This window comes from Pteronotus mesoamericanus, unplaced genomic scaffold (assembly GCF_021234165.1).
Source record: "Pteronotus mesoamericanus isolate MK-2021 breed Mesoamerican mustached bat unplaced genomic scaffold, CSHL_Meso_final contig_46, whole genome shotgun sequence".
Taxonomy (NCBI): Eukaryota; Metazoa; Chordata; class Mammalia; order Chiroptera; family Mormoopidae; genus Pteronotus; species Pteronotus mesoamericanus.
In genome coordinates, this window is record NW_026555170.1 from 8,432,334 (window position 1) to 8,445,404 (window position 13,071).

General features: G+C 34.3%; 2 protein-coding genes across 4 annotated transcripts in view; both read right to left on the reverse strand.

The window, feature by feature from the left end:
• HEATR5A (HEAT repeat containing 5A) overlaps positions 1 to 13,071 on the reverse strand; it is a 111,806-nt gene that overhangs the window by 91,605 nt on the left and 7,130 nt on the right. For all 3 annotated transcript variants that reach the window (XM_054577916.1, XM_054577915.1, XM_054577914.1), the window contains exons 2-4: positions 4,952 to 5,150; positions 3,411 to 3,622; positions 2,472 to 2,580 (exon numbers count right to left, since the gene is read on the reverse strand). In XM_054577916.1, coding sequence (XP_054433891.1) covers positions 2,472 to 2,580; positions 3,411 to 3,622; positions 4,952 to 5,077 — 447 coding nt within the window. In that variant the 5' untranslated portion in view covers positions 5,078 to 5,150. The remainder of the gene's footprint in view (positions 1 to 2,471; positions 2,581 to 3,410; positions 3,623 to 4,951; positions 5,151 to 13,071) is intronic.
• DTD2 (D-aminoacyl-tRNA deacylase 2) overlaps positions 6,742 to 13,071 on the reverse strand; it is a 59,167-nt gene continuing 52,837 nt past the window's right edge. Inside the window, exon 4 of the transcript XR_008529512.1 lies at positions 6,742 to 6,751. The gene's annotated coding sequence lies outside the window, so the exon portion shown is untranslated. The remainder of the gene's footprint in view (positions 6,752 to 13,071) is intronic.

Sequence of the window (13,071 nt, forward strand, 5' to 3'; positions counted from 1 at the left end):
TTACATCTGTGACTTTAAGACATTCTTACTTATTTTATTCATGTATAAAATGAGGTTAGGATGAACCACATAGAGCCAATGTGAGAAGTAAATAAGCCCCTGTGGAGAAGGCATTCACCACAAAAGCCTGGCACATCATAAATACTAAAGAAGTAGTAGCTGCTTGGATTACTGATGTTTTACTAAATGCCCCAAATGATTTCAAAATCCCAGGCAGTTAAGGACACTGAAGTAAAGTTGGAGGAAGACAAAATTCAACATTGAGTATCATTTTCATAGTGTTATTAATTTATCTTTGTTCAAAGGAACACAACAGTGACTAATTAGAGATGGGCATAACAAAATGGGTCCTAAAGGGAAACTTCTGAACTTTCTTTTATCTCAATTTCAAAAGCTGTCACTTGTGGGTATGTATCAAACATGGAAATCCCTTTTGAGATCTTTGAAATGTGCTACACGATCAATTAAATCATACAGATAAAAAATAGTGAAGCAATAATATACTTATTAATAAGTTAACATTTCTAAGACCTACAGAGTAATCCTCTGTTAACCACAGGGCTTAAAAGGTGTAAGAGGAAAAAAAAGTTTAAAGTAGCCATACCTCAGTAAATAAAAGTTTTTACGGACATCTCCTTTTAAATAAAACCAGGGTTATAGATGTTAACAATCCCTTCTGAATAACCTTCTTCAACCTTTCAGGAAACTACTGCTAAAAAGTGATCTGCAGAGCAGACTCTCTCGCCAGTTTTACATCATGGACTTACCTTCTTGAAGTTCTTAGATCAGCTTCTTGACATTTAACATATTTTACATTTTAATCTTCCCATGTTTTATCTTGGTACATTAAAAGTGTGTGTGTGTAATTAGCCAGCATTTTTATAAATTTTTTCAGAGCTACTATCTAGACCAAGGGTCCCCAACCCCTGGGCCATGGACCAGTACCGGTCCGCAGCCTGTTAGGAACTGGGCAGCAAGCGAAGCTCACCTGAGCTCTGCCTCCTGTGCGTGGCGCCACCCCCATCCCATGTGAAGTCTACCAGTCCCTGGTGCCAAAAAGGTTGGGGACTGCTGTTCTAGGCTGTTTTTCTAAGTAAGGTAGCAACAGGAACTGGATAATGTTTGATATTTAAAGGTGTGGAGGTATCCTTGATTATTAAGAGTCAGAGATTTAAAATTTTCGATTTATTATCAACAAGACAAGTAATAAGTGTTGGAGAGGTTGTGAAGAAAAGGGAGCCCTCATTGATTGCTGGTGGGAATGTAGACTAGTATAGCCACTATGGAAAACAGTCTGGCAGTTCCTCAAAAAATTAAATAGAGTTACCATATGACCTGGGAATCTCTCTCATGGGTATCTACTCGAAAAACTCAAAAACATGCATTCAGTAAGATATATGCACCCCTATGTTCATTGCAGCATTATTCACAGTGGCCAACACATGAAGACAACCAAAGTGTCCTTCAACAGAGGACTGGATAAAGAAGATGTACATATATACAAAGGAATATTACTCAGCCATAAGAAAGGGTAAAATACTGCCATTTCCAACAGGGATGGACCTTAAGAATATTATTCTAAATGAATTAAGTCAGTCAGAAAAAGCTAAGAACCATATGATTTCACTCATATGTAGGGTATAAAACTGAAACTCATGGACACAGACAGCAGTGTGGTGCTTGCCAGAGGGAAGGGGGTGGGGAGTGAGGGCTGACGGAAGATGGGTGGACTTTGGGTGGTGGGTACACAGTGCAATACACAGATCTTGTATCACAGAAAAGTATACTTGAAACCTGTATGATCCTATTAACTAATGTCACCACAATAATTTTTTTTTAAAATTTTAGTATATGTACAGACAAATGCTTTAACTTCAGACTGATGGGCAAAGCTATGGTTGGCAAGAGATTACAGTACCTTGGAAATCAAATGAAGAGACAGCTACAAAAACAAAGGGTGTTTCACAGTGGTAAATGATGCCAACAAGTCAGTGAGACTAGGACTGAGAGTATACTCTCCCTGGTAATTAAAAGGCCATTCAGACGCTGGTCATACGTGCACCCTCCATGCTCTTTCCCTCCCTGATTATATTCCTTACCCCCTCCATCAATCAGGTATACAGTAATTAGCAACTATGTATCTGGGTCCTTGGTGACAAGCACTTGCTCTGGCACAAGTATTATCAGGTTGAAAAGTGTCAGGAGCAGAAGGAACAGAGATGGGTCTACCAAAGAAATACATTAGTTTTTGACCATTTGGATTCATACATGAAATTTTATTACTACATTACTGCTTTTCTAATAAAGCAATATACGAAGTACATATATGCCACCTAGAAATAATTCGTTTATGGATATATTTCTGTATGTACTTATATGCTTGTCACAGATAAAACTCTTCTAGGCTCAAGAAACTGTAAAACCTATAAAATATTATCTTTTTATTTTTCGGTCAAACTGTAGTTACTTACCTCTGCACTCTTCATAGCTTTAAGAATATTCCCCACTGTGTCAGTAAAGGTGTTACCCAGTATTCTACCCAACTTCTTATACAAGGAACCCAAACATACCACAGCAGCACTGAAACAACATTTAAATTAGAAATTAGTCATGAATTAAAATAACAGAACTAAAAAAATAAAAAAAAAACCTTAGAATACGTAAAGGTGACTATTCAACTTTACTTTTACAGGATAAAATTTCCTGGAATCTATTGTTAAATTATAAGGCATGACATTAGGTGAGTATCACATAATACATTTTCAATAACAAATTTTAAAAAGATGTATCTTCAATGAATCTAAATCTCAGCCCAAGGATTCCATTCCCTCAAATTTTTACATATTAGATAATTAAAGATTTTCCCAAAGGTAAAAGAGATACAAGAAATAACGTTCTCAAGTCTGAAAATTTTATCATAAAATACACTGTTATAAGCTAAAAATTAAATCAACAAAAAACTTCTATGAAATTACTATTGTGGAATTTATACATGGCTAATCAACTTCCCTAAAAAACACAGGTGATAAAATGATCTGAATCCTATGCAGAAAGAAACTATGCTGTTCTTATTAGGATCTTAGAAGAATATTTTTCTACATTATTAACTTTTACTACTAAAAACTAATAAATAATAAAGATGCAAAATCTGAAGAATTTAAAATATCTTTTTCTTAAACACTCAACTACTAAAATTTTAGTGAGTTTTCATTTCTACATCTAGACTTCGAATACGTCTAAAATATTTTATAAATATTTTCAAAGAACTATTTCTCAGTCAATAGAAACATGTTAGATATTTTTTAAACTTAGATTTAAAAATAAGTAAAACAACTTGTATTTAGTATATAAAAACGATAGCACAGGGAAGCACTACTTTGTTTTATGTTTAGTTTTAGTATTTAACTTACAGTTTAGTGGGAAGGTAACTTGGAGAATCATCTTTGCTACGAATAAGGTCATTACATTTATCGATTGTCTCATAGACAGAGAATGTGTCTCCAATACTATATAGAATGCCTAAATTCTTAGCAAGGAGTTTGCGGGTAGGAGGCCCAGGAGAGCTGTTCAACAAAGATAGGAGCTGTTCAACAAGAGTCTTCTGTTTCTCCTTTACATCACTCTACAAGGGAAAGTAACAAAAAGACAAGTCAAAGTCAACCTACTTACAGGTAACCCTTTTTTTTTTTTCCCCCATATTTTTAAGAACTAACTAAAAGGCTCTAGGAAAGTATAAACTTATTTTGATTAAAAATTACAAATAAATTGGTGGCATGGCCAATACACCACACTAACAGGTAGTTTGTTGCCCTACTGATATCTCCATAAAACAAATTCTGGACCACAATATACTAGAGTCTCTCTGAACAGAGACAAGGGCTCTATTTCTTCTGTGTCTTTCTTCTTATGTTTAAAAGGTAGACCAAATTAGTATTTCAACAAGAGTTTCTTAGTTACTAAGTTTCCACCCCATATATATCTGTATATAAACAGCAACATATAGCCTATCATCAGAGCTGACCTTGCAATAATAGTTACTTATTTACTCAGATCTTTTTCTAAGTTCAGCACATTTTTTTGCAAGCTTATGCATATAAATGCTAATAATGTTACACCATTTTACTTGTCTGCTCTCTGAAAAAGAAATACAGAATATTGTTACAGTGATAATGGTATTTAGGTGCTCACCAAGATTTAAACTTGCACATGAAGAATCTGTTAATTTAGTGTATGGATTTTTGTCTTTTGTTAAATTATAAACATCTCTGTAACTAGTGTTTTTGCACCACTTTTGCATTACAAATGGTATTGTTATTTTGTAGGAGAATATCCTTGTTTTTAGATGCATGCAAAAGTATTTAGAAGTACCACTGCACATGGCTCAGTAAATCAATAGGTGAATCAAATATGGCAAAATATTAGCAATTGCTGAATGTAGACGAAGGGTGTAAGTGATGTTTTCTTTTTTTGTACCCATTTTATAAGCGTTTATTTATTTATTTATTTTGTTCAAATACATTTGTCTCCACCTTCTCATAAGCTTTTAAAAGGGAATATATTTACCCAAAGAATTTTCTATTAAAGAGTCTACACCTTTCTTTAAAGTGAAACTCCTATGATATAATTTAGCATTATATTGCTGGGCTTCGTGCAGATGGAGATACGTAAGGTACATAACATAATGAAAATAAAATCTATTATGATGTAATTTGTAGTTAATGTTTTTGATATATTTTTGAGTAATACAAAAAATATTGGCTAATTTTTTTCCTGTTTTTTTTGAACAGAATAAAATTCCTATAATATTGCATTATAAAGTCTTACTAAGGTCTAGCATTAGAAAGTTAATTTAGGTTATTCTGGACAGAACTAGAAAGGCAAACCAAAGGAAGTAAATATTATTTGGCACTTTAAAAAAATAAACAAACACAGTTTTTGTAATTTCACTTACCCTGCTGGTTGCTAGCAAGAGTTTCTCCAAATATCTCAACCAATCAAAAATAAACTCTGCCTTCTGAACTTCACCTAGTTGACTGTATGCTTCTTCATTCAGCAGTAAACTATGAGCTAATTCCATTCCTTGCAGAAAATTCTAACTGGTCACGATTGTTCTCATTAAACGTCAGTCAATACACCTAAGGAAATAAAATCTGTAACAGAGGAAAATAACATTTTGAAATGATAGTGAAAAGGAAGGCAATCATAATTTTGGAAATCTTTCACAGAAAAGCACAAAGCATAACTAAATGGAGTCATCTTTCATAACAGCTCTAGGGTTAAATGCGGTAAATCCCAATACCAAACTCTTATCTACTAGTACAATGACACAAAATCCATCCTCACATTCTGTATTTCTTGTTTAGAAGAGCAGACAGGCAAAATAGAGTAGCATTACTGACATTCATATGCAAAAACTTGCTAAACAGAAACATTCCATTAAAATTCTGAAAACTTTAAGGTTAGATTATTCAAGTGTTAAGATTTTCAGTTTTCACTGTAGTATAAATATGGGTCATAAGTGCACATTAACAAATTACCAAATATCTAGACCTCCCACTAAAGTTCTATAGTAAAGTTTGACATCTTCCTGGACTTTTGCCTAGGTATGTATTCTGTCATTTACCTGGAGATCCAAATCAGAAGCAGAAGGTATTACTCCCACTAGCACCTGTTCCTCCAGCCTAAGACACTACTTGCAGCTTAAAGATACCAGTTCTAGGAGAGTCCCCTCTCTACCTGTAGTCTCTTTATCTCTGTTAGCCTTGTTGTAAAAGTAAACTGTTTTAGAAGGAATTTGGATGGATGTTGTCCAGGGATTGTGGCAATAAAGATCCTATCTGCTCTAATGCAGCCTTCACTTCCTTGTAGCAAATAATCAATGAAAGACAGAGTTTTGTTTTGTTTTTAAATTCATGAGCATCTCCTGAACATACCCTAGTGTCTTTCCAGAACACATATAACATAAGTGTGTGTGTGAACACACACACACACAAACACACACACAGAGTTACATACCAAGTTATGACACTGTGATTATGGAACTTTTTTATTTTCAGAATGTGCATGCTTAAATATGTATCAGTAAAGTAGCATTATGTCTGAAACCCATTTTCAAGTGGCTAAGTAAATCAATCAGCCAGAAAATGTGGCAAAATGTTAACACAGTTGAATGTAGATATTGGGTTTGTGAGTTATTGTTTTATTATTCTTTAATTTTTCTGTATTTTTAAAAGGTCTCAATAAGTGGGAAAATTATTGAACAAAAGAAATTTAAAAAAACACAAGCTGGCTTTAAAACACAAGTCAGAATTTACTGGTCATAATAATAATAATTATTTTTAGGTCATCACAATTATTAAATAGCTGAAAAGAGCCCTTTTTAAAAACAGTAGTCACAAACTAGTAACCCATTAGCGAAATATGGCCTGCAATTTATTAGGAAAAAAATTAGTTACTAACATTTAAATATAAGATTTTACATAAACATCTAGGTCTATGTCCCCATACAGCAACGAATGACTGAATGTAAGAGGAGCAGGGACTCTTAACATGCCATAGTTGCCATCTGGCCTGCCTTATTCCTTTACATTATTTTCCAACTTCCATGGGTATTTAAGTTTTTGACTCCTACCCTTTATCTTACTTGCATCTTCTGGCTTGGGCCAATAGTCTAGATTCTGACTATGATGCTGCCCCTGAGGCCAAAAGCCAACTTTTACCCATCCATCAACTGTCTTCTCAAGCCTGTGTGCTGCTTTAGCCACCTGGGCCATCCCCTCTCAATGAGTCCTGCCCACCTGCCCAATACCACCTGTGATCTGGCACTTCCAGTCCTCAAAAAAAAAAAAAAAAAAAAAAAAAAGAAATTACACATTAGGTTATTTCAGAAATGTTAATGTTAAGGAACAAGGGCAATATAAAAAACAATGTTAACAAAATCACTTTACCAGATAACATGAATTTTAGCTGCTTGTTTAAAAAAACTCTCCTTTCCTTTCTTAAATTATCAAAATAAACTGACAAAAATACACACAATTAAGGACAAAGGTAATAAATGCTAGAGATGTAATTTCTGGAAGAAACCTAATACACAGAAAGTGAAAAACAAGTCTGCACTCAGTATCTGATTGTGTGAGGGGAGAAAAAATAACCTCAGTATCACAGAGAAAATTTCTTGTAACCACCAAGCAAGTCAAAATCCTATCTTAAGAATCAAATTACCTTTTTGAGGTCATTAGGGTTGCTGAAGAGACATTTTTTTCCTTAGACAACAGCAATATTGTGGTGTTAAAGGATCTATCAAGCAGCAAAATTCCTAACACAATGCAGTAATAAATAATTCAGTAAAAAGCTAGAGATCATAAGCAGGGCATAACATCTCCAATGCCCTCAATACCTTTCACATATAAATTACTCCTAAAAAGAAGTAGACAATTCATATTAGTAAGCCCATATCTAAACCCATAAGTCTAAAGTGCACTTGTGATCTCCACACATGCACTGTAAATGAGATAAGCAAGTACATTTTGCAAATAACAAATGTTCCTTCTCTTCTCTGGAGTTTCACTTCAGGAAGATGACTAAAATCAATTACTGTGCATTTTAATATAACCACAACCGTATGTTTGTATATACACTGAGATAATACTTATTTTTCTAAATTTTTACTTATTTTCCATTTTTATGTATCTGTTGAGATTACAAAGTGAACAGTTGTCCTGGGTGGTGTGGCTCAGTGGGCTGGGCATCATCCTGCAAAATGAGGAGTCTTCATTTCAATCCCCGGTCAGAGCACATGTCTGGGTTGTGTGCCAGGACTCCCTGTGGGGGGCGTGCGAGACGGGGCCAACTGATACTTCCCTTGAACATCAATGTTTCTCTCCCTCCCTCCCTTCCACTGGCTCTCAAAATAAATGAACAAAATCTTTTTAAAAGGTGATTAGTTTATTAAAAGTAAACATATATAGCAATGTTTTTCAAAGTGATTATGCTACTTAGAAAAATGATTTCACAAACCTGCAGCTCCCACTCTAATGCCAGCCTTTATTATTGGCAGAAGCAAATATTTATTGACTCCTTATTACAATCTAGGCACTACACGAAGTGCTTTACATTTTCTTGAATAATATGAAAAATTGTCGTGAGGCAGCTATTTTTATTAGCCCTATTTTAAGATGAGGAAACTGAGGCATTGAGAAGCTAAGATGATGCCAGTACTGACAGAAAGTATTAATATAATTTTCTCTACCTAGGGTTTATAGATCTATTTTAGTAAAAATGGGAACATACATTGAAATCAGGGGCGGGTGGGGTGGAGGGGGGGAGTTTCCCTAATCTTTTTGGTCGTTTTAGTTTCTTAAAATGATTTATTACATCATTTTGAGAAGGGAAAAGAGGCAAATCACAAATAATCAAAGAGAATATCAAACACAAAATAAGATATGTTTGTTGGGTTGGTTTGTTAGTTTTCTTATTTCCAGAGGGAAAAAAGACCAATTTACAAAATGAACAAGACTCTAGGCAGTAAATGGAACTAATTCTAACATGTATCAAGTGCCTAAGGTTCTGAAATATGTCTCAATTTCAATTACATTTTTTTTCTTTTGGCTTCACTTCTCTGAAAGGTTTCAAACAGCTTCAACTCAGCCTCCAGTCTTTAGTCTCTCGTTTTGTTCAAAAACATAAAATATGCACAAAAAACCCTCTCAAGAATCTCTAACACTTCAGAAAATACATAAATCTTTAAATCCAAATCCTTCAAAAAACAAACAAAGCTCCCCCTCTCCCTCCCGAAATTAGCTTTAATCTAGAAAAAAGCAGGATCATTTTATGCTGACCTAGATCCCCTTTGACCTGTGACTCAGGCTTTGCAAATTACAGGTTACAAAAATAGTAATCCACAAGTTATATGGAGTGTCATGCTTATGACGTTGTCTAAGATGGGCTTCCCTGGTAGAAAGAAAATAAGGTTTTTTTGTTACCGTACTTTAAATATATCTAGGCACACTAAAGTTGGTTTTCCAACACAACCATTATATTTCACCAGTTTTAGGGTAAATGGATATTGAAGCAAATTGTTTATAATTTTAAAGTCTTTGAAGATTTTTAAAGTTTGTATTTTTTCCCCATCTTTAAATATGAAATATCTAGCTTTTTTTCTTTCTACAATGAACTATTTTAAAATTCAGCTAAAAAAAAAAAACCACTTCCTTTAGGAAGCCTTTCATGTTCAAGTCGTCTGTTCTTGTACTGTCTCCTCCTGACATAGCACTTTTTCCATTATTACATTCATGCTTCTTAAAATAATGTTTGGCTTCTCTAGCCACCATCCATCACTTACACTATGAGATTCTCCTGGTTTTATCCCAAATCATGATTCAAAAATCTTAACAATGATTATCATCGTAGTAGCATTGTGGGTAATGTTTTTATAGTCTCCAAATTTTTAGTAATTTAAACTTTTAAAACAAAATTCTTAAAAACTAATAACCTAAATTTGTTAGATTCCTAACTTTTAAATTCACAGTACCATTTGCCATGATCATCTTGGTAACATGACAAATGGCGAGGACACATGTATAGCCTGCTGTAGTTTATGGCTATGCCTTTCATTTCCCCAACTGACTCCCTAACCACAAAATAATAATGGTAGCTATTATTCACTGAGCCAGGAACTTTTTAAAAAACTTGTATCATCTTTAATCATCGCAAGGAAGAAAGTAAGGAAGATATTATCGGATGAAGGACCAATTAAGATACTAGTAAATAATAGAGCTGAGAATGAACCCAGTTTTTCTTGGCAACAAAACTCATGGTCTTTCCTTAATTCTAGTAAGCCTTTCCACAGTGGCGGAAAGGAAAAACAGTGCTTCTGACATTAAGATGTACGGGGCACTTCAATTAAAAAAAAAAATAAAGACGTGAGGAACAAAACGTGTGGAACAAACAGGGCACGGGATGGAGGGTAGAAGCATTTGAGCTCTTTCTCTACCTATTTTCCCTACATCTTTCAGTAAATAACAAATCGGCTTTATCTCCCAACTCCTCCAAGGATAAGGGCCAAAAAATTAAAAGGGAAGTGTTGGGAAAATAGCAAAGGGGACAATAATGAAGAGGCAGGTAAAATGTCAAAATCAAAGGAAGCTAAGCATTTCAAGATAGCAGACCTATAACAATGTAGACCAGTGGTTCTCAACTCTAGCTGCTTTAAAAATACCAAAGACGAGCCTAAACTAGCTGAATCAGAATTTTTGGAGGCTGCGGTGCTGTGATGAATGAATTTTTCATTTACTCCTCACGCTACCACCATAAAAGCACCTACTAGCACTATTAATTTATAAATAAAAATGCTGAGACTAAATAATATAGAGTAGCCCCACTACTCTCCCATAATTCATCTAAGAAATATTTGTCTTGATATAATTTTTAGGTAAGCCCATAGCAACTGAAAGTGCATTAGAAAACAGCAAGAAAATGACAATAAAATTCCAACCTATGCTGTTACTTGGTATGACTTACTTTCAGTCCAATTCTCTGTAAGAACCCTAAAAATAAATTATCGTCAGTTAATATTTTAAATGTGAAGTGCACAATAATGATTTAAGCTCAATAAGAATTTGTTTTAGCTGAATGGTTCAATATTATATACACATTGAGTCTCAATTCTGTAGGTATAAAATTTTTTTTAGCCAATACTGAAGTTTTAGAAAAGTTGTTAGTTTTATAGTGACATTACAAACAGGTTCAACTCTTGGAAAACAGAACGTATCAGAAGTGAAAAATATATCAAAACCATCTGACAACAGTATCCAGCTTTTGAAAATTCATGGTAAAGAGAAAGGGAAGTATCAGAAGCACAAGTATTGATTATAGCACTGTAAGAGTGACAAGTGGAAACTTGCAAGTCCAACACAGAGAAATGGCTGGATACATTTAACATATTCAAAAATCTGTCTTTAAAAATTTTAATTATGAAAACAACAAGTATAGGAGTTTTACATGTTAAGAGAGTGTCTCATAGGTAAAGCAGTGTTTCCCAGGCAGCATTCTGTAGAATAACAAAGCTAAAGAATGAGAGTAAATGTGGTATGTTTGGTGGGGAGGGAGTGGGGATCCAAATCCAAACACTTACAGGTAATGCCAAGTTAGCAGTTTCTTTCCTACAGAGAGAGGGTCTCCAAACATGCTATATGGCAGTGTGCAGGAGGGCATGTATTTGGAACACGTGATATCTTTCAATATGTTTTCACCACAGACCTCTCCCCTACTTCCATCTCTTTTAATTCTCCTGATCGGAATCTTGTGAAATTGGTAGTCTAGGAACAATTTTTGAAATACTAGTCACTAAAGACTACTGTAAGTAAAAATAATAATAATAATAACTTTTTAATTCCTTTTTGTTTATACTATGGTAAGATTTTTATTAGAAGTGGAATATGGAACAAGTCAACATAAAAAGTCTCCTTAAAAGTAGACATTTCTGATTTTATATTTTGGAACAGATTATCTAAAATTCAGAATTCTAATAGGCAAATTTCTAGAAACATATAATCTCCCCAAACTGAACCAAGAAGCAGCAGAAAGCCTGAACATACTGATAAAGCTCCTGAAACTGAAGCAGTAATCAAAAAACTCCAGGCACACAAAAGCTCTGGACTGGCTGGCTCCATAGACAAATTTTACCAAACACTGAGGGAAGAGCTAACTCCTATCCTTCTCAAACTATCCCAAAAAATCCAAGAACAGGGAAGACTCCCAAACTCTTTATATGAGGCCAATGTTATCCTAACTCCAAAACCAAGTACAGACACAACAAAGAAAGAAAACTACAGACCAATATCGCTGATGAGCACAGATGTGAAAATCCTCATCAAAATACTGGTAAACTGCATCCTGCAATACATTAAATAGATCATACACCATGATCAAGTGGGATTCATCCCAGGGATGCAAGAATGGTACAATATTCGCAAATCAATAAACATAATACAACACATGAACAAAATGAAAGACAAAAAACCCCCCATGATCATGTATTATTATATGAAAAAGCATTTGATAAAGTACAGCACACATTTATGATAAAAACACTCAGCAAAGTGGGAATAGAAGGAACATACCTCAACATAATAAAGACCATATATAAGAAACCTACAGCCAGCATTATACTCAATGGGAAAAAGTAAAAGCTTTTCCCCTAAGATCAGGAACAAGACAAGGGTGTCCGCTTTCACCACTTTTATTCAACATAGTATCTAAAGTTCCAGCCACAGTGATCAGACAAGAAAAAGAAAAGGCATCAAATTGGAAAGGAGGAAGTAAAACTGTCATTGTTTGAGGATGACAAGCTATATTGCATAGAAAACCCTATAGGCTCCACCAAAAAACGACTTGATCTAATAAGTGAATTTGGCAAAATGGCAGGATACAAAGTGAATATTCAGAAATTGAAGGCATTTTTGAAAACCAAGAATGAATGATCAGAAACAGAAACTAGGAAAAAATCTCATTTACTATAGCAACAAGAAAAATAAAGTACCCGTGAATAAATTTAACCAAGGAGGTAAAAGACCTGTACTTGGAAAACTACAGAACACTGAAAGAAATTAAGGAAGGCACAAATAAATGGAAGCATATACTGTATTCATGGATAGGAAGAATTAACATCATTAAAATGTCCATATTACCCAAAGCAATCCATAGATTCAACACAATCCCTATTAAAATACCAATGACATACTTCACAGATTTAGAACAAATATTTCAAAAATTTATTTAGAACCATAAATGAATCCAAATAGCCTCAGCAATTTTGAGAAAGGAGAAAAATGCAGGAGGGATCACAATACCTGACATCAAACTATATTACAAGGCCACTGTAATCAAATCAGTCTGGTACTTGCATAAGAACAGACACATAGGTCAATGGAAGAGAATAAAGAACCCAGAAATAAATCCATGTCTCTATGGTAAATTAATATTTGCCAAAGTGGGCAGAGCATAACATGGGGTAAAAATACCCTCTTCAATAAATGGTATTGGGATATCTGGACAGATACGTGCAAAAAATTG